Raw genomic sequence first — 26819 nt, forward strand, 5'->3', positions numbered from 1 at the left:
ATGCCAAAACGGAAAGACATCAGCAATGTTCTTAGAGAAGCAATAGTTGCTTCCCATCAAACCTGGGAGGCTTATAAGGCCATTTCCAAACAATTTGAGGTCCATCATTCTATGGTGAAAAAGATTATTCAACAGTGGGAAACATTCAAGACAGTTGCCAATCTTTCCAGAAGTGGATATCCCACCAAAATTAACCCCAAGGTCAGACCCGGTCAGACCCGGCAATGCTCAGAGAAATTGCAAAAAAGATTCAACAGGCCTAAGGTTAGCAAATACAATATTTAAGTTCATGACAATACGATTTTGTGGTATCTGTATCAAAAACTGTTTAATAAAAATTATCTGAAAAGAAAAAGACAGAACAAGTATGGTTTGTTCGGAAGGGTTGCCAGGAAAAAGCCTCTTCTCTCTAAAAAGAAGATGGTAGCATGGCTTAGGTTTGGAAGTTTCATCGGAACAAACCACAAGACTTCTAGAACAATGTCCTTTGGACAGACAAGACCACACTGGAGATGTTTGGCCACAGTGCACAGTGCCACATTTAGCAAAAAACAAACACAGCATATCAGCACAAATACCTCATCCCAACTGTCAAGCACGCTGGCGGAGGGATGATTATTTCGGCTGGTTTTGCAGCCACAGGACCTAGGAACCTTGCAGTCTTTGAGTTGACCATGAACTCCGCTGTAGACCAAATTATTCTAGAGTCAAATGTGCTGTCCAACAGCTAAAGCTTGGGTCATGCAACGGGTCAATAATCCCAAGCACACCAGCAAATTTACACCAGAATGGCTGAAAAAAAAAAGAATCAAGGTGTTGCAATGGTCCAGTCAAAGTCCAGATCTTAACCCAAATGAAATGCTGTTGTGGGACCTTAAAGGGAAACTCCAGTGCCAGGAAAACAATCAGTTTTCCTGGCACTGCAGGTTCCCTCTCCCTCCCACCTCCCAATCTCCGGTTGCTGAAGGGGTGAAAACCCCTTCAGTAACTTACCTGAGGCAGCGACGATGTCCCACGTCTCTGCTTCTCCCTCCGCGCCACTCCTCGTTCTGACTGCGTCGGCCGGTGGGCGAGACTGATCCCGCCCACCGGTCGGGGAGACCTAATGCGCATGTGCATTGAAAATTATAACTTCAAATTATTGCAGCTAAAGGTGGTTCTACAAGCTATTGAATCATAAGGTGTACTTAGTTTTTCACACATGGCTTCCCCATTTTGGCTTTATTTTTGTTAAAGTTAGTCAGAGAAAGATAAGTCAGGGAGAGTGTGTCAGGCTGCTGGAATATGCTGGGGGTTGGAACCCCAATGGATTAACACATTTACACAGAAAAACCAAGGTCCCTTTTTGACAAGTCTTCTCTGTGGGTCTTCCTGAACCGATGGCCTATAGAGGAGGATCGCCTTCCAATGTTACATAGTAACATAGCTGAAAAGAGACTTGCGTCCATCAAGTTCAGCCTTCCTCACATTTTTGCTGTTGACCCAAAAGAAGGCAAAAAACCCAGTCTGAAGCGCTCCCAATTTTGCAACAAACTAGGAAAAAATTCCTTCTTGACCCCAAAATAGCAGTCAGATGTCTCCTTGGATCAAGCAACTATTACTCCACTAATTAGAAATGATATCCCTCTATGTTAAGTTTTTGCATGTATTTATCCAATTGCAGTTTAAACATCTGTATGGACTCTGATAAAACCATCTCTTCAGGCAGAGAATCCCATATCCTGATAGCTATTACTGTAAAAAAAAAACCTTTTCTTTGCCTTAGATGAAATTTCCTTTCTTCCAGCCTAAATGTGTGACCTCGTGTCCTATGTATAGCCCTGTTTATGAATAGATTTTCAGATAATGGTTTGTAGTGGCCCCAAATATATTTGTATAATGTTATCATATCCCTCTGTGGCGCTTTTTTCCAAACTAAAGAGATTAAAATTGTTTAACCTTTCTTCGTAACTAAAATGCTCCATTCCTTTTTGTCAATTTTGTAGCTCGCGCGCGGCAAAACATCGCACTTTGCCAATCAGCATCTCCTCATAGAGATGCATTGTATTAATGTATCTGTACGAGTTACATGCAGCGTGCTGAAAGCCAGGAAGTACCTCTAGTGGCCATCTGAGTGACTGCCATTAGAGGTGTTACTAGCCAGACATGTAAACACTGGCTTTAATATGAAAAGGGAGTGTTTACATTGAAAAGCCTGCAGGGACAGTCTATAGACACCATAACCACTGCATTAAGCTGCAGTTATTCAGGTGACTGTAGTGTCCCTTTAATTATTAAACCTGAGTGCCAGGGTTATTCACTATGCTCCACATTCTAGAATTCAGAATGGATAAAGCAGTCCAGCAGTTACTGTATCTCAATGAGCCATTCCAGCCTGACTATTCAACAGTGGGAAACATTCAAGACAGTTGCCAATCTTTCCAGAAGTGGATATCCCACCAAAATTAACCCCAAGGTCAGACCCGGTCAGACCCGGCAATGCTCAGAGAAATTGCAAAAAAGATTCAACAGGCCTAAGGTTAGCAAATACAATATTAAAGTTCATGACAATACGATTTTGTGGTATCTGTATCAAAAACTGTTTAATAAAAATTATCTGAAAAGAAAAAGACAGAACAAGTATGGTTTGTTCGGAAGGGTTGCCAGGAAAAAGCCTCTTCTCTCTAAAAAGAAGATGGTAGCATGGCTTAGGTTTGGAAGTTTCATCGGAACAAACCACAAGACTTCTAGAACAATGTCCTTTGGACAGACAAGACCACACTGGAGATGTTTGGCCACAGTGCACAGTGCCACATTTAGCAAAAAACAAACACAGCATATCAGCACAAATACCTCATCCCAACTGTCAAGCACGCTGGCGGAGGGATGATTATTTAGGCTGGTTTTGCAGCCACAGGACCTAGGAACCTTGCAGTCTTTGAGTTGACCATGAACTCCGCTGTAGACCAAATTATTCTAGAGTCAAATGTGCTGTCCAACAGCTAAAGCTTGGGTCATGCAACGGGTAAATAATCCCAAGCACACCAGCAAATTTACACCAGAATGGCTGAAAAAAAAAAAGAATCAAGGTGTTGCAATGGTCCAGTCAAAGTCCAGATCTTAACCCAAATGAAATGCTGTTGTGGGACCTTAAAGGGAAACTCCAGTGCCAGGAAAACAATCAGTTTTCCTGGCACTGCAGGTTCCCTCTCCCTCCCACCTCCCAATCTCCGGTTGCTGAAGGGGTGAAAACCCCTTCAGTAACTTACCTGAGGCAGCGACGATGTCCCACGTCGCTGCTTCTCCCTCCGCGCCACTCCTCGTTCTGACTGCGTCGGCCGGTGGGCGAGACTGATCCCGCCCACCGGTCGGGGAGACCTAATGCGCATGTGCATTGAAAATTATAACTTCAAATTATTGCAGCTAAAGGTGGTTCTACAAGCTATTGAATCATAAGGTGTACTTAGTTTTTCACACATGGCTTCCCCATTTTGGCTTTATTTTTGTTAAAGTTAGTCAGAGAAAGATAAGTCAGGGAGAGTGTGTCAGGCTGCTGGAATATGCTGGGGGTTGGAACCCCAATGGATTAACACATTTACACAGAAAAACCAAGGTCCCTTTTTGACAAGTCTTCTCTGTGGGTCTTCCTGAACCGATGGCCTATAGAGGAGGATCGCCTTCCAATGTTACATAGTAACATAGCTGAAAAGAGACTTGCGTCCATCAAGTTCAGCCTTCCTCACATTTTTGCTGTTGACCCAAAAGAAGGCAAAAAACCCAGTCTGAAGCGCTCCCAATTTTGCAACAAACTAGGAAAAAATTCCTTCTTGACCCCAAAATAGCAGTCAGATGTCTCCTTGGATCAAGCAACTATTACTCCACTAATTAGAAATGATATCCCTCTATGTTAAGTTTTTGCATGTATTTATCCAATTGCAGTTTAAACATCTGTATGGACTCTGATAAAACCATCTCTTCAGGCAGAGAATTCCATATCCTGATAGCTATTACTGTAAAAAAAAAACCTTTTCTTTGCCTTAGATGAAATTTCCTTTCTTCCAGCCTAAATGTGTGACCTCGTGTCCTATGTATAGCCCTGTTTATGAATAGATTTTCAGATAATGGTTTGTAGTGGCCCCAAATATATTTGTATAATGTTATCATATCCCTCTGAGGCGCTTTTTTCCAAACTAAAGAGATTAAAATTGTTTAACCTTTCTTCGTAACTAAAATGCTCCATTCCTTTTTGTCAATTTTGTAGCTCGCGCGCGGCAAAACATCGCACTTTGCCAATCAGCATCTCCTCATAGAGATGCATTGTATTAATGTATCTGTACGAGTTACATGCAGCGTGCTGAAAGCCAGGAAGTACCTCTAGTGGCCATCTGAGTGACTGCCATTAGAGGTGTTACTAGCCAGACATGTAAACACTGGCTTTAATATGAAAAGGGAGTGTTTACATTGAAAAGCCTGCAGGGACAGTCTATAGACACCATAACCACTGCATTAAGCTGCAGTTATTCAGGTGACTGTAGTGTCCCTTTAATTATTAAACCTGAGTGCCAGGGTTATTCACTATGCTCCACATTCTAGAATTCAGAATGGATAAAGCAGTCCAGCAGTTACTGTATCTCAATGAGCCATTCCAGCCTGACTATTCAACAGTGGGAAACATTCAAGACAGTTGCCAATCTTTCCAGAAGTGGATATCCCACCAAAATTAACCCCAAGGTCAGACCCGGTCAGACCCGGCAATGCTCAGAGAAATTGCAAAAAAGATTCAACAGGCCTAAGGTTAGCAAATACAATATTAAAGTTCATGACAATACGATTTTGTGGTATCTGTATCAAAAACTGTTTAATAAAAATTATCTGAAAAGAAAAAGACAGAACAAGTATGGTTTGTTCGGAAGGGTTGCCAGGAAAAAGCCTCTTCTCTCTAAAAAGAAGATGGTAGCATGGCTTAGGTTTGGAAGTTTCATCGGAACAAACCACAAGACTTCTAGAACAATGTCCTTTGGACAGACAAGACCACACTGGAGATGTTTGGCCACAGTGCACAGTGCCACATTTAGCAAAAAACAAACACAGCATATCAGCACAAATACCTCATCCCAACTGTCAAGCACGCTGGCGGAGGGATGATTATTTAGGCTGGTTTTGCAGCCACAGGACCTAGGAACCTTGCAGTCTTTGAGTTGACCATGAACTCCGCTGTAGACCAAATTATTCTAGAGTCAAATGTGCTGTCCAACAGCTAAAGCTTGGGTCATGCAACGGGTAAATAATCCCAAGCACACCAGCAAATTTACACCAGAATGGCTGAAAAAAAAAAAGAATCAAGGTGTTGCAATGGTCCAGTCAAAGTCCAGATCTTAACCCAAATGAAATGCTGTTGTGGGACCTTAAAGGGAAACTCCAGTGCCAGGAAAACAATCAGTTTTCCTGGCACTGCAGGTTCCCTCTCCCTCCCACCTCCCAATCTCCGGTTGCTGAAGGGGTGAAAACCCCTTCAGTAACTTACCTGAGGCAGCGACGATGTCCCACGTCGCTGCTTCTCCCTCCGCGCCACTCCTCGTTCTGACTGCGTCGGCCGGTGGGCGAGACTGATCCCGCCCACCGGTCGGGGAGACCTAATGCGCATGTGCATTGAAAATTATAACTTCAAATTATTGCAGCTAAAGGTGGTTCTACAAGCTATTGAATCATAAGGTGTACTTAGTTTTTCACACATGGCTTCCCCATTTTGGCTTTATTTTTGTTAAAGTTAGTCAGAGAAAGATAAGTCAGGGAGAGTGTGTCAGGCTGCTGGAATATGCTGGGGGTTGGAACCCCAATGGATTAACACATTTACACAGAAAAACCAAGGTCCCTTTTTGACAAGTCTTCTCTGTGGGTCTTCCTGAACCGATGGCCTATAGAGGAGGATCGCCTTCCAATGTTACATAGTAACATAGCTGAAAAGAGACTTGCGTCCATCAAGTTCAGCCTTCCTCACATTTTTGCTGTTGACCCAAAAGAAGGCAAAAAACCCAGTCTGAAGCGCTCCCAATTTTGCAACAAACTAGGAAAAAATTCCTTCTTGACCCCAAAATAGCAGTCAGATGTCTCCTTGCATCAAGCAACTATTACTCCACTAATTAGAAATGATATCCCTCTATGTTAAGTTTTTGCATGTATTTATCCAATTGCAGTTTAAACATCTGTATGGACTCTGATAAAACCATCTCTTCAGGCAGAGAATTCCATATCCTGATAGCTATTACTGTAAAAAAAAAAAACCTTTTCTTTGCCTTAGATGAAATTTCCTTTCTTCCAGCCTAAATGTTTGACCTCGTGTCCTATGTATAGCCCTGTTTATGAATAGATTTTCAGATAATGGTTTGTAGTGGCCCCAAATATATTTGTATAATGTTATCATATCCCTCTGAGGCGCTTTTTTCCAAACTAAAGAGATTAAAATTGTTTAACCTTTCTTCGTAACTAAAATGCTCCATTCCTTTTTGTCAATTTTGTAGCTCGCGCGCGGCAAAACATCGCACTTTGCCAATCAGCATCTCCTCATAGAGATGCATTGTATTAATGTATCTGTACGAGTTACATGCAGCGTGCTGAAAGCCAGGAAGTACCTCTAGTGGCCATCTGAGTGACTGCCATTAGAGGTGTTACTAGCCAGACATGTAAACACTGGCTTTAATATGAAAAGGGAGTGTTTACATTGAAAAGCCTGCAGGTGTAGATGCAAATATCTATTTTGATATCTATCCTAGCTGTCCATATAAGAGTTAATTTGAACAAAGAATGAATTTGGCATTTCATCTTTATTTCTCGGAAAAAGGATTTGTATAAAATCCTTTTTGCTGGAAAAATACTGATTTCGAAATGTTCTTGTTAATTGTCCAATATATCGGTATTTGTAAATATCTGGTTTTAATCAAATATGTGATACGTTATATGACGAAAGATTATAACTAGAAACAGCTGTTTATAACTTGTGAAAAACAAATGATGTCACTAATGCTCATGGCCCCCACCGACATGAAAATGGGGTATAAATGCATATGACTGTATAATAAACTTTGAATTGGTTATTGAACAAGTCTCTGCTATTCATTTCCAATTTCCAGAGCTCTGAATGAGTTGGCAAATATCCATCATCCACAAAGGGTCCGGGCTGATTTTATCCCCAACAAACTGGTGTCAGAAGTTTTGGGGGCAATTGGTCGGAGCGGAGATGTCAGGTAAGGGGTTCTTTGAAGACCTTCTTTACCTGCATCTCCTATCACCCACACATATATACACATATCACCCACACATATATAAGCAACACTGAGAGAAGTACATGTTACACAAGTTAAGGGTTTAACTTTAGTCTCTAATTTGAGTTTAGCCTAGATAATGAAGTTATTGATGTCGTACTGATCCTTGTGTTTGTATGATTATAGAGACCATACTGGAGTATTTGTGCCGCCTGATATTTGGGACTACACACCAATCTCTCTGGCTGACCTACCTGCCTACCTACCTTTTTTTGCAATTAAATCTGTTTGGTCAAAATCCATGCTGGCCGAAGAAACTAAGATGCTTACTTATGAGTACATAGACTGACTTGGAAAGTCCTGAAGGTGCAGTGCTGTCTAATGCCGCTATGTCTGTATTAACCCTTTCAACAATTGGGGTGTTGCAAAGAGCATTGTGGTGAACATCCAGCAAACAGAAGAATTAAGAACTTAAATCATCAGCCAGGCAGTGAGAGGGTTAATGAGGTGACAGCAGACTAGGAGACAAAGGAGGGGGTGACATGAGCACCCCAAAAACCAGAACCCCCATACATCACTCCTACATACTGGTAGACCAAATATGACAAGTGGGTATATAGCATTCATATATAGCATAGTATATAGCATTCAAATGCTGCTGATGGTAAATTCCTAGTGAGCTATCACTGTAATTAATTAATGGATACATTCCTCTCTAATGCCTGGGAATTCTTCTGAGGTCAGCGCCACACTTATCATGTATGGTCCATCAGAAAGTGGGTATGTAGCATTCATATGCTGCTGATGGTAAATTGCTACTGAGCCATTACTGTAATGAATTAATGGATGAATTCCTCTCTAATGCCTGGGAATTCTACTGAGGTCAGCGCCACACTTATCATGTATGGTCCATGAGAGAGTGGTATGTAACCAGGAAGAAAACCGCAATAAAATACTATGTGTGTGAATGCTAATTATTTTATTGAGGTTCTTATGAGCGTAAGAGAAAGATAGCACATTTTGTCCTCTGTAGGAAACCGCTGTTAATGGTGAGTTGATAACGGACGTCTAACAATTATGCCCAGATTACAAAGTTAGAGAACACAAATCAATGTGTCAACATTTTTGCCACTATAGCAATACATCATCCCAGAAATTTCGGTTACAATGATCCCATGTCTATTCAACAGAGTTTCCATTGCTTGGTGCGCACACAATATAGGGCTACGGGCTTAATAGACCTGTTCAGGGACCCTCCAAGACATTAGAGTTGTGTGCTCTAATGCAGCATGGTCACCACAGGAACTGAAAAAAGAAGATGATGGTGGCTTCGGGTACAGCTTCGAGTCAGTATAGCACTGCTCCCCAAGCGGGCATGTCACCTTAGGGGGTCTTTGCAAAAAGATGACAGAGCTGCTTTAAGGCTACATTCAAACATTTAAATTTAAGTGAATCAACGTTCGTGTATAGTCCTATAGCTTACCATTCTCAGAGGAACAACATCCCCCCCCCTCCTCCACTCTCAGCCCACCATTGTTGCCCCGGTTGGATGGGATTGCACTTGATCATGTGGATTTATATATTTTCTTTTTTCTATTCTCAGTGCTGCTGATGAGTGGGAAGGCTATAGATGCCAAAGGCTTCTACTTACATCGAGTTAACATTCTGTACATTGAGAATTGTGCAACTGTCACTGTGCCCTCCAGCCAGGAACACTATTTCAGTATTTAACCTGTTTAGAACCGCTAGTGTCGAAAACTAAACAATTGCGTCACTTTAAGTTTTACAAACCATTGTGTTTCAACTGCAGGAATTTGTTGGGAATTATTCACATTTTCTACAAGATACTGCTGTAGTGGAGAACTCTATATAGAAATGAAATAAGTTGATCAGTGTAATATTTGTGCTGGTTGAGGGAAGTTGCTGGCATTTCATCTGCAGCACTGACTGGCAGGGCTTATTGTATCACTGGCTCGCCCCCATTCCACACCAACCCGTCTTCATGATTTTATATGCTGTAGCATTTTACTTTTTTATGGTTGTTTTTACAAGGAGGGCTCTGAGGACTACATTTTTTTTTTAGCTTTTCCTTTGGCTTAGGAATATATTGTAATGACTTGTGATTGTCACAAACTATATGTGAAACTGAGCTCATTTTAATTTGTATGAGATAAAACCGTAAACATAAGAGCGACCGTGGGCTTGTTTTTAGTGTTTTTGTTTGCACTCTCTCCACAGCTTTCACTGCATTGCCGTTTGAAACCTTTTCGTTTGTCTTCTCTTTGTGATCTGTAGGTGCCTTTGCCTGCTTTGTCCCCTACAATGCAGAATGGAACCATTGCTCGCTGGGAAAAAAAGGATGGAGATAAAATTAATGAAGGGGACCTTATTGCTGAGGTAATACTGGTGTATGACCACAGTTACACGTACTTCATTGATGAGAATGTGTACTGTACCCCGCTTTAAAAATAAATAAATAATAAAACATGTTGTGCAGCACTGACCCAGGAAGTACCTCTAGTGGCCGTCTGAGTGACTGCCCCTGGAGGTGTCCCTAGGCTGTAATGTTAACTCTGCATTTTCTCTGTTTACCTATAAAAGCCTGCAGGGACAGACTATAGACACCAGAACTACTACATTAAGTTGTAGTTCTTCTGGTGATTATAGTGTCCTTTTACGGGAAACATGTATTTTTTTTTTATGATAAATAAAAGGCAACAACTCCTCTTTTTTTTTTTTTTTTGTGGTGCGTAAGATATTACAGGCTGACAACTCCACTTTTGTTTCTTCTACTGTTGCTTTCTAAACAACAAGTCCTTTCAAATATTTCCCTGTTCTGCGAAGTCTGGTCGTTCCATAGGCATCAGCCTGCATCAACAAAGTTTAAACTGTACATTTCTCAAAAACTGAATTAATCAAGAGAATTTGAAACTTCATTGTTTTATAGTTAATGGAACACTCTCCTCCTGGCAGTTACTCCTGCTGCTGCTGAGAACAGCCGTCTGGATCATCTTTGGTCCAACCCAGTGCTTCTCTTAGGAAGTATTGAGGACCTATCGGGCATGCGCTGCAATCACTGGGCTCAGATAATCGAATGCTTCTCTTTGACAATTAGTGACCTCAATGCTTCTTCGTGAGAAGCATCTTCTCCGTTTTTTTTTGTTTTGTTTTTTTTTTACTAAAGTGAGAATTCAAAGTGAATTTCAAATTGTAGAACAAAATAGCCGACCTGGAAGCTTAGCTGACTTAGAGATTTTTTTTTTTTTTTTGCCAATTCAACTATTTGGGCCTTTATTTTTCAGTTTAGTTAAATAACCCTGACCGTGTTTGCCTCCAAACATGAAAATTCAGTGAGCAAAGTGCCTTTAGCAGCTGTCTGTAAATACTGAGTGTCCGGTGTTTATGCCATCTTCTTATTTACTTTTATGCTATTGATGGATTATCGGCAGGTTCCAGGTGCAGGGATGGTCATGTTTGGCTATAATCTAGCAATATTAGATCCTTATCTTCCAATCTAAAAGGTATCTGGAAGATGTTGCTATATAATCTCACATACCTTTCTCTGTTGCACAGGTAGAGACTGACAAAGCGACTGTGGGGTTTGAGAGCTTGGAGGAATGTTACATGGCTAAAATTCTGGTGGCAGAAGGAACTCGAGATGTCCCCATTGGTTCTGTAATCTGTATAACTGTAGACAAGTGAGTAAAAGACAAAGGAGGTTGAGCATCTTCCTACCCACTTCATATGAAAGTGGATAAACAATTTCTACTAACTCTGGTATTCTAATTCTGCTGGGGGAAAAACTAACTTATGTTATCATCCCTGGCTTTGCAAAGTCCATTTTGCTACATTTCTATAGCATTAGCGAAAAAATAAAAAAGACTATAGTACTATGTTTTATTACTACTGGGCTAGAATCCTTACTTCAAGAAACGTCAAAAGTATAGACATGTAAATATTTCAGCATGACTTGCGTTAAGAGTTTAATAAACGTTTATTCAGTTCGCTTTTTCCCTAAGATTTTGGTTTAAATAGCTGTGTATTAAACAAAATAAATATTATACTACTTAATGATGCATTTTGATGAATATTGGAGTGTTTCTACATTGAGTGTTGTACCTGCATGGTATATATTTTTATGTATAATATTTAAAACAATATTAACTGCGAATTTGTTAAAAAAAAAAAAAAAAAAAAAAAAGGTGCATTTTTTTTCTATTAATCACTGATATGTTTTGACACTATTGAGTGTAGACACGGAGAATCACATCTGTAATATATCTGCTAATTTGTAAACATTGTTTTGGTATGTGATTGTTGCTTACAATAAGTTCCTACTGGATACAATTATTCATGTTTATTTTTTTTTCCTCCTTAGACCAGAGTTTATTGAAGCCTTTAAAAATTACACTTTGGATTCTGCAACCTCTGCTCCTAGTCCAGGAGCGGCTGTGGCGCCTCCTCAAACCGCTGCAGCACCGACCCCCCAGGCTGTTCAGTCCCCAGGCAGTACCTACCCCACACACATGAAGGTGAAAGTCACAAATGAGAATTTGTCTTCACTAAACACAGACATCGCTAAACACAAATATTAGTGTTTAAAAACAGCAAAACCTATCACAACGATGATAACGTCAGTGAAAATGCACTTTTTTTTGGGCATTTTTCACACACAAACTGTACTTTCACTGACAATATAATTGTTGTGATATCTTTTACTATTTTGAAATCCTAAGATTTGTGTTTAGTGAAGGCTCCCGAGTATAACAGTACCCCCCATGTACAGGTTTTATGGGGTTTTCAAAAGTTACTGAATCACAAATAAGGCTTGAATTTCCTTTTTTTTTTTTTTCTTCAATATTGAAATTTGCTTTATTGGTTATGATGTCTTTGAGACCGTATGATAGCCCACGAATGATAATTACCCCCATGATGGCATACCATTGGCAAAAGTAGACAACCCAAGGTATTGCAAATGGGGTATGTCCAGTCTTTTTTAGTTGCCACTTAGTCACACATACTGGCCATAATTAGCGTTCAAATTAGTTATTTGCTAATATTAGTATACCATTCACAGTTAAAATACCTTGCAGAACTAAAAAAAAAAATAACAATTTCCTTATTTCTCACTTTTTTTTAAAATTCACATTAAAGGAACACTATAGTCACCTAAATTACTTTAGCTTAATAAAGCAGTTTTAGTGTATAGATCATTCCCCTGCAATTTCACTGCTCCATTCACTGTCATTTAGGAGTTAAATCACTTTGTTTCTGTTTATACAGCCCTCGCCACACCTCCCCTGGCTATGATTGACAGAGCCTGCATGAAAAAAAAACTGGTTTCACTTTCAAACAGATGTAATTTACCTTAAATAATTGTATCTCAATCTCTAAATTGAACTTTAATCACATACAGGAGGCTCTTGCAGGGTCTAGCAAGCTATTAACATAGCAGGGGATAAGAAAATCTTAATTAAACAAAACTTGCAATAAAGAAAGCCTAAATAGGGCTCTCTTTACAGGAAGTGTTTATGGAAGGCTGTGCAAGTCACATGCAGGGAGGTGTGACTAGGGTTCATAAACAAAGGGATTTAACTCCTAAATGGCAGAGGATTGAGCAGTGAGGCTGCAGGGGCATGTTCTATACACCAAAACTGCTTCATTAAGCTAAAGTTGTTCAGGTGACTATAGTGTCCCTTTAAATTATGTTTAATATATAAATATTTGATGTAACATGAAAGCCCTTAACCCCAGAACAAAATGATGTATACTACGTTTGGGTGCATTTAATAGGAAAGAGGTGTCTTACGGTTGGACAGACATATAGTGCAAATTCCTAGGTTTGTTTAATTTTTGTTTTGATCACAACGTGTACCTTTGGCTCAGTCCTTAAGGGGTTAAATTGATTAAATGTTGGCCATACATTATATTGATCCTTTATTAAGACACAATGTATAATATTGGTGATACGCCTTAAATCTTCCACATATGTTTATAATGCCAGTTTTACCAATATGTTGTGTTTGCCATTGTACAGATTAATTTACCAGCCTTGTCACCAACTATGACCATGGGCACAATACAAAAGTGGGAGAAAAGGGTTGGCGAGAAGCTCAGTGAAGGAGACCTTCTGGCAGAAATTGAGACGGACAAAGCCACCATAGGTACCTACTAGCCCATTTATATTACTTGGCAGTGTGTTAATGCTGGTAGTGTTTTTTTATTTGTGTTTATTGAAAACACAGCAAACTTGGTTGGATCAATTTATAAACCACGGTATGTTACCATTTTGTTTGAATTGATCATTTTATATGGATAAACAGTGATCCATAGCAATTACAATTCGTTATATAGCACCAACATATTCTGTAGTGCTGTACAATAGTCAAAACAATTCTAACAAAACACATTTGACATATGGAAGCAATAGGTGAAGAGTGCACTGCGTACAATTTAAAAGAAATATACAGGGAATCGGATAATCGAAGTATACCTGCAAGGATGGAAGGGGTGTTTGGGAGGTGGTTGTAATGAATGAGGAGTTAATGGGCGAGCTGATGGGCTTCTCCGAAGAAGTACAAACATATAAAATGAAGCCCTGCGCTCAAGCTCTCACTACTCTTGGGTGGCTGCAATGACTATAGTACACATCATCCCCAATACATTCAATAAAAGACACAGACAATAAGCTACTTGTGCAATATAACAGCCAGTGCTACCACCCACCCCATGTGTTCCCTATTAAGGGTTAATTAATTTGTGCATGGTGTACCCCTCTCTCTCATTAGGGATTTTACCTAGCAAGGTGAATTGTTGGTGTAGTAGTCACCTAAGAGGCTTGCCTTAACATGGCAGGTGAACATACACTTGACTGTCCATTGTAGTAATACTAAAAACCTCCACTTCTCTAAGTGTGCGTAGGGATTTTGAGATGGAACGCAAGTAACTGTTTGTTTTCCTTGGTTTGTAAAGTATTTAAGGATTTTGTTTTTGTAAAACACTGCAGAAACTGGAAGAGTTGAATGTGGAGTTGGAGGGCATTCCATAAAGAAAGGGCAGCACTTGAACATATCTACCAACCATATGAATATACATTTCCGGTGTCTTTGTGTAGCTCTGTATCTCATTCTCCTCTCTCTGCACGCAGGCTTTGAGGTACAGGAAGAAGGTTATTTGGCAAAAATCCTTATAGCAGAAGGGACGCGAGATGTACCTCTGGGGACCCCTCTGTGCATCATCGTGGAGAAGGAGTCCGATATTGCCAGTTTTGTGGATTACAAGGAGTCCGCTGTAGTAGATATTAAACCTCAACCAGCACCCTCTGCTCCGGTAATAAAACCCAGCCATTCCAAATGGCACACATTTCTTACAGACATTTACAGGGGCACTTTGTGCATTAAAAACTACTGCAGCAGATTCTAGTGCCTCTGGAAGCAGGTCAAGCATGAAAGCTCTCTTTAAGATCCCAGCACTTTATTTTTTTTTTTTTTTCCTTTTTGACTTGCCGTCCCAGTACCTGTATAGTGTGAGTGTGCACTGGTGTCTCACGCTGTGCAATTCATCCTTTTTAACGTGCAAGAGCTGTGCTAGGAGCGTACACGCATACAGCACTGTTCTCTGCCTGGAGCCAGACAGGGGACAATGCTTGCAGCACAATTTTTGCAGGTTGTGTAGACTAATATGCCCTGTGTGATCAGGCGGTGCAGACATTTACCCTCTAATTGCTCTTTGTGCAGCACTGCATGCTAAATCTCAATCTAACTGCCCCCGGAAAGATATCCCCTGTATTAATTTGCAGAAATTGCTTCATATTTCAGTCCTGTCTTTACTCATATACCATACAGGGAAGACAAGTATATATTTGTGAATGTCATCGTGTGGACTGCTAACGCCAATGGACGCATTTGTTAGGGATAATAATAATGAGTTAACCCTGATAATACAATTTTAACTGTCATGTGCTTTATTTTTTAAGGCTGCAGGACTGCCTTCACCTCCCCCAGCAACTACAGCTCCCCCACTTGGCACACCAAGTCCTGTTTCTTCTGGTGCTAAGGGGAGGGTATTCGTGAGCCCTCTAGCCAAAAAACTTGCATCTGAGAAAGGCATAGACATCAAACAAGTAAAAGGTGAGTGTCGATCTGGGTACTTTGAAGGTGGGTCTGGTTGTAGTTTGTCCTACGCTGCATTTACTCTGATGAAATGGAATAAATAATGATCAGGCATTAATATATTCACGGTTATAAAAGGAAATGTTCTTTTGAAATACATTTTCAGGTTACTACCCTGTTTATTGCCTGATAACGATGATCAAGATTGATAGTGTAGCTTGCGTAGTTAAAGATGGCAGCAGTATATTAAAGACATTTTGTTTCTGTATATGTGTTAGTCTTTAGGTATAATTGTCTCTGGATTTTACGGAGTTACATATAGCTTTTATTAGAGCACCCAGGAAACGTGTATCAAAGTTTTGCATTTAGAAATGAGTGCAATTGAACCAATGGTTTTCTAATTAAATAAGTATATATATAACTGCTGTTTGTGGCTGCCACCATCAACTTCTTCCAGACAAGGGATTAGGTAAATACAGTGATATGTCGCAGGTTTTAATTCAGTCCCATCCAGTATTTACACTCTTACTGGTATACGATACACAAAGTATAAGTAATTATACCTTTAAAATACTCTTCATAGGGGTTTGATCCTCTGTGGAGAAAATGGTTTTGTCAGGACAAGGAAGTAGTAAAATCCTTGAGTGATCCTACTTTTATTCCGGTACAAATACATTTTTATTTAATGCTGTTCACTTTGTTTAAAATATTTTTTATTTATTCTTTGCTGTTTTTTTGGTTTTAGGTACTGGCCCAGATGGCAGGATTACAAAGAAAGATATTGATGCCTTTGTACCTCCTAAGGTTACTGCAGTAAGTCCCATATCATATCATATCCTAAACTGAACCAATTCATTCCCACTATTCCAAAGTGTTAGTGGAAAAGACAATTCCAAGCTTTGTGCTGTTTTTTAAAGGGATTTGTAATGATGGCAATAAAACATTTGATGTCCAAGTCACTTTGTTAATCTGTCATCCAAAGTATAGTTTTTAGCGATTGTCCACTGTTTTTTAAAAGTAGGATGCTGTTTACTTATTTATATAAAATACCATTTAATGGCTAATTTAATTTAAAAAAAAAATTGTAGATTTTTATACAAAATGTCCAGTATATGGCAATTCCCTTGCCCATTGTCCACATTTCACCGTTTAGAGCAGTGGTAGTCAACCTTTTTTTACCTACCGCCCACTAATGCAACTTTTTGGTTGAAAAAATTTCCTTACTGCCCACCAGTTTTCGCGCAAATGCGGAATATTTTTTAGAAAGGAGGGTGTTTTACAAAAAATAAATGTACGTACATTTATCTTTTTATTTCTACTTAATGCAGGTTTATAAGGTTTTTAACTTTATAAAGTTTAATGAGAAAACAATAAAGTAAATTGAAATTACCTTTACTAGTGATTAATGAGATCCTTGAGGTTGATGCTGCGAGACTAAATATTTGATATCTGGTTCGATTTTCGTAAGGAACAAACGAAGGTCTCTTTCAGTGATATTCAGACGACTTCTCTGTTTGCGCATAATATGATTTCTCATATTATCTCTCTATGATTTTTCTTGTGCGTCAGCTCATCTCCTCTCCCTCCTCAATTCCCCTCCCCACCTTTTTTTTCCCCTTTTTTCTATTTTTTAACCTTCCTTGTAGCAATGCCCAGTAGGAAGGCTGAGCTAGGTAGCCCACTTACTATATAGTCCACTATAACAGACAGACACACGTACGAGACACACGTACGAGACACACGTACGAGACACACGTACGAGACACACGTACGAGACACACGTACGAGACACACGTACGAGACACACGTACGAGACACACGTACGAGACACACGTACGAGACACACGTACGAGACACACGTACGAGACACACGTACGAGACACACGTACGAGACACACGTACGAGACACACGTACGAGACACACGTACGAGACACACGTACGAGACACACGTACGAGACACACGTACGAGACACACGTACGAGACACACGTACGAGACACACGTACGAGACACACGTACGAGACACACGTACGAGACACACGTACGAGACACACGTACGAGACACACGTACGAGACACACGTACGAGACACACGTACGAGACACACGTACGAGACACACGTACGTACGAGACACACGTACGTACGAGACACACGTACGTACGAGACACACGTACGTACGAGACACACGTACGTACGAGACACACGTACGTACGAGACACACGTACGTACGAGACACACGTACGTACGAGACACACGTACGTACGAGACACACGTACGTACGAGACACACGTACGTACGAGACACACGTACGTACGAGACACACGTACGTACGAGACACACGTACGTACGAGACACACGTACGTACGAGACACACGTACGTACGAGACACACGTACGTACGAGACACACGTACGTACGAGACACACGTACGTACGAGACACACGTACGTACGAGACACACGTACGTACGAGACACACGTACGTACGAGACACACGTACGTACGAGACACACGTACGTACGAGACACACGTACGTACGAGACACACGTACGTACGAGACACACGTACGTACGAGACACACGTACGTACGAGACACACGTACGTACGAGACACACGTACGTACGAGACACACGTACGTACGAGACACACGTACGTACGAGACACACGTACGTACGAGACACACGTACGTACGAGACACACGTACGTACGAGACACACGTACGTACGAGACACACGTACGTACGAGACACACGTACGTACGAGACACACGTACGTACGAGACACACGTACGTACGAGACACACGTACGTACGAGACACACGTACGTACGAGACACACGTACGTACGAGACACACGTACGTACGAGACACACGTACGTACGAGACACACGTACGTACGAGACACACGTACGTACGAGACACACGTACGTACGAGACACACACACGTACGAGACACACACACGTACGTACGAGACACACACACGTACGAGACACACACACGTACGAGACACACACGTACGTACGAGACACACACACGTACGAGACACACACACGTACGAGACACACACACGTACGTACGAGACACACACACGTACGTACGAGACACACACACGTACGTACGAGACACACACACGTACGTACGAGACACACACACGTACGTACGAGACACACACGTACGTACGAGACACACACACGTACGTACGAGACACACACACGTACGTACGAGACACACACACGTACGTACGAGACACACACACGTACGTACGAGACACACACACGTACGTACGAGACACACACACGTACGTACGAGACACACACACGTACGTACGAGACACACACACGTACGTACGAGACACACACACGTACGTACGAGACACACACACGTACGTACGAGACACACACACGTACGTACGAGACACACACACGTACGTACGAGACACACACACGTACGTACGAGACACACACACGTACGTACGAGACACACACACGTACGTACGAGACACACACACGTACGTACGAGACACACACACGTACGTACGAGACACACACACGTACGTACGAGACACACACACGTACGTACGAGACACACACACGTACGTACGAGACACACACACGTACGTACGAGACACACACACGTACGTACGAGACACACACACGTACGTACGAGACACACACACGTACGTACGAGACACACACACGTACGTACGAGACACACACACGTACGTACGAGACACACACACGTACGTACGAGACACACACACGTACGTACGAGACACACACACGTACGTACGAGACACACACACGTACGTACGAGACACACACACGTACGTACGAGACACACACACGTACGTACGAGACACACACACGTACGTACGAGACACACACACGCACGTACGAGACACACACACGCACGTACGAGACACACACACGCACGTACGAGACACACACACGCACGTACGAGACACACACACGCACGTACGAGACACACACACGCACGTACGAGACACACACACGCACGTACGAGACACACACACGCACGTACGAGACACACACACGCACGTACGAGACACACACACGCACGTACGAGACACACACACGCACGTACGAGACACACACACACACACGTACGAGACACACACACACACACGTACGAGACACACACACACACACGTACGAGACACACACACACACACGTACGAGACACACACACACACACGTACGAGACACACACACACACACGTACGAGACACACACACACACACGTACGAGACACACACACACACACGTACGAGACACACACACACACACGTACGAGACACACACACACACACGTACGAGACACACACACACACACGTACGAGACACACACACACACACGTACGAGACACACACACACACACGTACGAGACACACACACACACACGTACGAGACACACACACACACACGTACGAGACACACACACACACACGTACGAGACACACACACACACACACACACATTATATTTAAGTCACCCTCCTGTTTCCTACCTTTTAGATTCAGGAGGGTGACTTTCCCTGGGGTCCAGTGGTGGCTCAGGTGGATGGGAGTCAGAGTTCCCACTCTGACTCCCTGGTCTTCCTCCCGCGCGGCTCTCAGGGTTAGCTGGGAGGAGTGATGTGCAGTCACTTCCTCCCAGCTCTGCGATGTCATCACAGGGGGCCCGGTCGCGCTGTTAAAGCGCCCAGCGCTGACCGGGCCCCCTCACAATCCACATCCATCGGGTGGCCCTGACAGCATGGGCCACCCGATGGACCCCTCCATATGCAGCCCCGGCGGTTTGCCGCGCGGGCCGGAGCAGCAATTTGTCACGGCGGTACCCAGTCGCAGGGGTACCGCCGGCTCGCACCCGCCCGCCCGGTCGTCAGGTCGTCAAAACCTGGAAATCCCTACCGCCCACCTGAAATCCTAAAACGCCCACTAGTGGGCGGTAGGGACCAGGTTGACGACCCATGGTTTAGAGAGTACACCCTTTAGAGAAACTCACAAATGTAAAACTCATAGAACCTGCCTGGCTAGCTTTCCTTCCAATCTCTTTATTATGTGTTGATGTTTACATAACAGGGAAATATTATGACCTTTACAAACATTTGTGTACATGTATTTTCTGTGTACATGTGTGCATGCATTTACAAATTTACAAACTTTTAGATCTTTATACCAAAATGAAAAGGCTTGCTTTATTCCAGACAACAAAGACTTTTCTGTTAAATTATACAATTGCTGAATTAAGCAATGCGTGCACATAACTTATTCTTTGTCCTCAATGGGAGATTTAAGGGCGTTCAATAGGGGTGTCTGTGTATACTTCTGCATTTTAATACGTTCAGAAATGATTTTCGTCAACCGGCTCAGTTTTGCGTTTTTAAAGTTTTTTTTTTTTTTTTTTCTGTCTCTCTCTTTACTGTTAGGCTCCGGCTGCTGCTGTACCAACCCAGGCAGTTACTCCTTCATCTCCAGCTGTGGCAGCTGTTCCCACTGGGGTCTTCACAGATGTCCCTATTAGCAACATCAGGAGGGTAAGAGAATACAATTCCAAGCTCCTTATCACTGTCTGCAGTTTCTCTGCTAGTTTGCTTACGCAGGTTTCCCCTTGGTTTATTTTGTGCAGTATTCAGTAAACACATTGCTTTTTAGCTCAAGCCTAAAGCATAAAATATTTGTATAAAGACGTACATAGTAAAACCATTCTTGAAATTCTAAGGAATAGAAGTTCTACGTGTATTTTAGCTTTGGTCGTTGTGACCTGTTAAACAGCCTTAGGAGCCATTCATTGGCAATGAAAACAGTAACTGAGGTTTGCCCTGGAGAAATTGCTTGTAAATACATAGATTTAAAAAGATCTGTAGCTGTGAGAATAGTGGGTTTTATTCACTAAACTGCAGCAAAATGTAGTCTAAAAGAGTCAAGCTGTGTCTATTGCAAAGCCAGGGAATCTTTCCATATCTGCTATTTTTCCCAAAATGTAGCCATTCTGATACCAGTTTTCTATAGTTCAACGTCTAGTGAATAGATTACCTGTAGAGAAATATACTATTATGGCTTCTCATGTTTCATTTCCTTCTAGGTAATTGCTCAGCGGCTCATGCAGTCGAAACAAACCATACCTCACTACTATCTCTCCATTGATATTAATATGGGAGAAATTCTTGAATTAAGGAAGGAGCTAAACGAGGTAAGAAACTTTTTTTTTTTATATGATCTATTCGGTACTACCAATACCAGGGCTAGGAAAAATCTTTGGATCCATACCTATTAGAAATACCACTGCGGTTGATCCATATTGATTATTGATTGAGATGGTTTTAGTTCACTAGCGTGTTTGTAGATCAACACAATCCTTTCTAGCATGCCTTATCTCGACTTGATAGGGTTTGAATATAGAGTGACAAGTAAGTGTCAGTAATGGGACACAATGGATAATTTCCATAAAAATAAACTTTGCAGTGTTGGCATTTGTGACCTGCCTAAAGTTTTATGCAGAACTGAACATTAACAATGAATCTGCTGACAGCCGAATCATGAAACGGCTTGTCCGTTGCATTTCTTTCATGATGCGTCAATGTGGAGCTTCAGAGTTACATAATTTGTCCGTATAATAATTAATTTGAAGAATGGAACAAATACCAGCTGACTGATTAAAGACTGTTAAGTGTTGGCGGGTGGCTAGCATGCTTCTATTCTATTGTCTTCATTTGAAATGGTTTCAATAGTATGATTGTGAGTTGGCCCTTTTTCTTGCAGGTTCTCAAGCCTGAAAACATCAAGCTTTCCGTGAACGACTTCATCATCAAGGCCTCGGCCCTGTCATGTCTCAAAGTGCCCGAGGCTAACTCCTCCTGGTTGGACACAGTCATTAGACAGTATGTTTCCCGGGACCGTTACTGAAGCCATCTTTAATGTATTGTGATACCACAACAAAGCTGAAAGAATAATTAAGTAAAAGCGTCACTTCAGAGTAGGGGGGGCCTTTTGTGCAGTGTTGGCTTGCCAAGCTGAAGTTGGTGGCTTTCTCTCTATCTCTGGGTGTTGGAGTGAAATTATAGCCACAGAGAATTCTGACATACTTCTGCCATTATAGACCCATAAAATACTCGTTAGGCCTGCATTTTGATGTCAAATATCTCCCGGGATTTACATAATCTAGAAATGGCATAATCAGAAAATCCGCCTTGTAGGTTGCGTGTTATAAAAATAAAGCTGACTGCTCCCCATCAACTTATTCGAAATATTGTAGGGACTTTAAGATGGGCTAAATAAAACAAAATCATTTTTTGTTAAAGATAAACCTACTGCTCTACATGGTCTCAATAAGTCGTATCTTCTGGGTGAAGGATTGAGGTTTTCAGATAATTGACAGTTCCACTTAAAAAAAAAAAAAAAAAGTTGAAAGCTTGCAGCCACCATAAAAATGCAGTGTTATCAGATTTTGTGGCCTTAAAAGACCACTATAGTGTGAGGAATATAAACGAGTATTCCTGACACTAGGTCTAAATAACAGTTTAGGTCCCCCTGCCCCTTACCTCTGGTTAAGAGTAAGTTTACTCACCTTTTTACAGCAATGCCACGGGTCCTGTGTTTATGATCTCACCCAGTCCAATGGTTTCCCATAGGAAAGCAAGTGGGAGGCTATCGCGCATGTACAGGAAAACGCATTGACTCAGTGCATCCCTGTGAGAAACGTTCAGCACTTCCATGCAGAGCTTGGAGACGCTGAATGTCAGTGCAACGTGCAGCACTGACCCAGGAAGCGTCTCTAGTGACCATCTGAGTGACTGCTACTGGAGGGGTCCTTAGGCAGTAATGTAAACACTGCTTTTTCTCTGAAAAGACTGTGTTTACATTACAATGACTTAGGGGGACATACTATACACACCAGGACAAATACAATAAGCTGTAGTTGTTTTGGTGACTATAGGGTCCCTTTTAATGAATATTTGTTTCTCCAATATTCCAATCCAACCGAATACTAAATGGATGAAATGATGGGTACGTTTCTGTCTGAGCATCAGATGTTAATATGCTGCTTTTCAGGTGGTGGTATATAAAGGTTCTGGTAGGTAACCAAAATGCCTGTCTCTCTGTTTCAGGAATCATGTGGTGGATGTGAACGTGGCAGTGAGCACCCCTGCTGGTCTTATAACACCCATAGTATTCAATGCCCACATAAAGGGCCTTGCAGCTATTAGCTCAGATGTGCTTTCCTTGGCAACCCGGGCACGAGATGGAAAACTCAAACCTCATGAATTCCAGGTGAGATTGTCAAATAAAACCCAAACAAACCTCTACATGGCAAGTGACGCATTTATCTTTCAAAATATTTCATTATTATCATACACATTATTAAATATTAACTCCGGTGCCTCTATTTAAGAATATTTGTTTTCTCCTAATTCTGGACTTTTTATTTTATTTTTAGTCATTAAAATTTAAGCATTTCCCATTTTTCCTTTTTGCAGGGAGGAACGTTCACAGTGTCCAATTTAGGAATGTATGGAATTAAAAACTTCTCGGCTATTATTAACCCACCCCAGGCCTGCATTCTTGCTGTGGGGGGATCTGAAAAGAGGTTGTTACCAGCAGACAATGAAAAAGGGTAAGTATGCAGACATATAAGATCCAGTGCACCATTTGGTGGCATTACAGTGTCAGCACTTTACTATCTTGGGGGGGGGGGGGGGCATTTTAGTTCTCTATATTGTGGTGATACTATAAACAACTGTAAAACTTGTACAATTCATTCTGCTAACTAGCTCTCTTTTCATTTTTCATGTAAAAATATATTTTATTAATCAATATGCTATATATTTTTTTCTTTCCTTATATCTTATGCTCCTGTTTCTATTTTTTTATTTATTTTGTTACATTGACCACTTGTAATTGTTTCAAATGAAGATTATTTCTGGAACTTTTGAAAGCCAATATTTCTCCTTATACTGTAAAAGTGTGTCTTTAATATGCTCTAACATTGAAAGGTGTATTATTACATTTAAAGAGGCATTTGAAGCACTAAAACAACTTTTTAGCTTAAAGGAACACTATAGCGTTGGGTATACAAACGTGTATTCCTAATGCTATAGTGCCTCCTATCCCTAATTAAATATAGGTTCCTTTCGTTCACCATAAAAATAATAAAATGTTTTACTTTTTCCAGTGCAGAGGCTACCTCAGCGCTGCACACCTCTCCCCCTTCTGAAATGTCAGAGAGGAGCATTGGGGACTTGATGTGCAAGCTTCCACATAAGAAAACATTGTATTTAATGCTCTCCAGTGGGCTTCCGTGTTAGGTGACCAGGTTTTGGTCGGTCAGAGCACCAGAAGCGCCTTTAGAGGTGGACTTAACCTTGCAATTTAAATATTGCAGTTTCTTAAAGCTGCAGTGTTTTACAGGGTTAAAAGGATAAGGCATGACGTGGTGTGGATGACTATAGTGTTCCTTTAATAAGGCACTTTTTGTGTAGAGATCATTCCCCTGCAGTCTCACTGCCCAATTCTCTGCCATTTGGGAGTTCTAGGTCAGTTTTGTTTCTTTTTATGCAGCCTTAGCCACACCTCTCATGGCTGTGACTGGCACTAAATGCATGAAAACAAAATAATTTTCAATCAGATGTAACTTACTTTAAAGGTTTAAATCTCCTGCTCTGTAAATATTACTTTAATTACATACAGGATGCTCCAGCATGGACTCTGTATGTAATTAAAGTTATATTTATGCTCCCACTGCCTCAACCAGATCTTACAGCACAGTACTTTTACTTTAGAAGTTAATATCTCCTGTTCTATTACTTGAACTTTAATTACTCTCAGGAGTTGTTTGCAAGCTGTGAACAGGTCAACAGATAATTTCTTAAACACTTTGTTGGAGTAAGGGAAGGTAAAAATGTAACTCTTGTTCAGGAAGTGTATAGGGAGGTGGTGTGATTTCCAGTCTGATGCTGTGTGGCTATGGTTGCATAAACAATGTGATTTAACTCCTAACTGGCAGAGAATTGAGTGCTGAGACTGCAAACATCAAAACCATTTAATTAAGCTCAAGTTGTTTTTGGCGTTTGGAGTGTGCCTTTAAGCAGAACACCTGATGTTCTATAATTTCCAGATCAATAACGTTTTCTGTACTTTGCTTGTAGGAGCACTATAGTGCCAGGAAAACAAACTTGTTTTCCTGGCACTATAGGGTTATTAGGTGTCCCCCCTCCCGCTGGGATGAAGGGGTTAAAACCCCTTCAGCCACTTACCTTAATTCAGCGCCGGGCTCCCTCTGCGCTGGTGACCCCTCCTCCCTCTGCCGACGTCGGCTCCGAATGTGCACTCATTCAAACCGCCCATAGGAAAGCATTACTCAATGCTTTCCTATGGACGTCAGCGTGTCCTCAATGCAATTTTCGCATTGAGGATTGCGGAAGCGGCCTCTAGTGGCTGTCAGGGAGACAGCCACTAGAGGCTGGATTAACCCTGCAGTTGATCTGAAACTGTTTTCAGCTGCAGGGTTAAACTAGGGGTACATTCAGCTATAGTGGTCCTTTAACTTTAGAATGCTCCTTAATGAATGCTATGAAAATCGTATTTTAACTCCTTAACTGTAAGCAACAGAAACCTCCCCCACCTTTCCCATGTGGATCTGTAAGAACATATATCTCCCTATTAAATACTGCTTGATCTTTAATATACACGTTAAGGAAAACGGAGCATATTACAATATTTTATCTAGTGGTGTAATTTCAAGAGAAGTGATGGCTCCCTTTTAAAAAGACTAAAGTGAGTTTGTAGGGACACTCAGGGCTGTAGGCTGCATCTCTCTCTTAAATAGAAAAGTGACCAAAATAATGAATCACTTCTCTTGAATTACATGACTGAATAAAACACAAAAAAATGCAAAAGGGGGACAGACCGCATGTAGTGTCCTTCTAATTGTTTTACATGACTTCTGCATTGCAACAGAAGTACCTTACGTAAAAATGTAAACAAACTGTGACTTTTTAATAAAAGCAGTACTATTTTTTTTTTTTTATTTTGTAGTTTTGATGTTGCCAACATGATGTCTGTCACATTAAGTTGTGATCACCGTGTTGTGGATGGAGCAGTTGGGGCGCAGTGGCTTGCTGAATTTAAGAAGTTCTTGGAGAAGCCCACCACCATGCTGTTATAATAGGAGAACAAAGATCCACTACTTTCCTTGTCCCACATGTTATCCAAACAAGCTATTTATGTACTTCTGCATCAAAAGACTCCTAAATACATCACTTTTTTTCTTTTTATTTAAAAGAACAAACAAACGTGGTAGTTTTTTTTTTTTTAATCTCCATGCTGTACAGTAACAAGTACCCCACTCCCATAACTGTTACTAACTTTTAATAAGACTGTCGAGCACTTTGCCAGGTCTGATTGTTTCTACCATGTTGTATCTTATCCTAAAGGTCAATTTTTCCTGATATGATTT

At 41.3% G+C, this 26819-nt stretch overlaps 1 protein-coding gene across 1 annotated transcript; it reads left to right on the forward strand.

Annotated features, from left to right (window-relative positions):
- Nucleotides 1-26655, forward strand: DLAT (dihydrolipoamide S-acetyltransferase). Its single transcript, XM_063435637.1, has 14 exons — nucleotides 1-201; nucleotides 9534-9635; nucleotides 10812-10936; nucleotides 11617-11770; nucleotides 13276-13402; nucleotides 14386-14567; nucleotides 15214-15367; nucleotides 16095-16162; nucleotides 20794-20901; nucleotides 21450-21557; nucleotides 22127-22245; nucleotides 23473-23635; nucleotides 23842-23978; nucleotides 26399-26655. The coding sequence occupies exons 1-14, from the start codon at nucleotides 1-3 to the stop codon at nucleotides 26526-26528; spliced, it is 1878 nt and encodes a 625-aa protein (XP_063291707.1). The 3' UTR covers nucleotides 26529-26655.
- Nucleotides 26656-26819: the final 164 nt, after the last annotated feature.

This window comes from Pelobates fuscus, chromosome 11 (genome assembly GCF_036172605.1).
Source record: "Pelobates fuscus isolate aPelFus1 chromosome 11, aPelFus1.pri, whole genome shotgun sequence".
In the NCBI taxonomy this organism is placed as follows: domain Eukaryota; kingdom Metazoa; phylum Chordata; class Amphibia; order Anura; family Pelobatidae; genus Pelobates; species Pelobates fuscus.

Excerpts from the sequence above, each read along its gene's own strand:
- DLAT (XM_063435637.1), top strand. The coding sequence starts at position 1 with ATGCCAAAACGGAAAGACATCAGCAATGTTCTTAGAGAAGCAATAGTT. Across the intron at positions 20,902-21,449 it reads CTATTAGCAACATCAGGAGG|GTAATTGCTCAGCGGCTCAT; the intron begins GTAAGAGAATAC and ends ATTTCCTTCTAG. Across the intron at positions 22,246-23,472 it reads TTGGACACAGTCATTAGACA|GAATCATGTGGTGGATGTGA; the intron begins GTATGTTTCCCG and ends TCTCTGTTTCAG.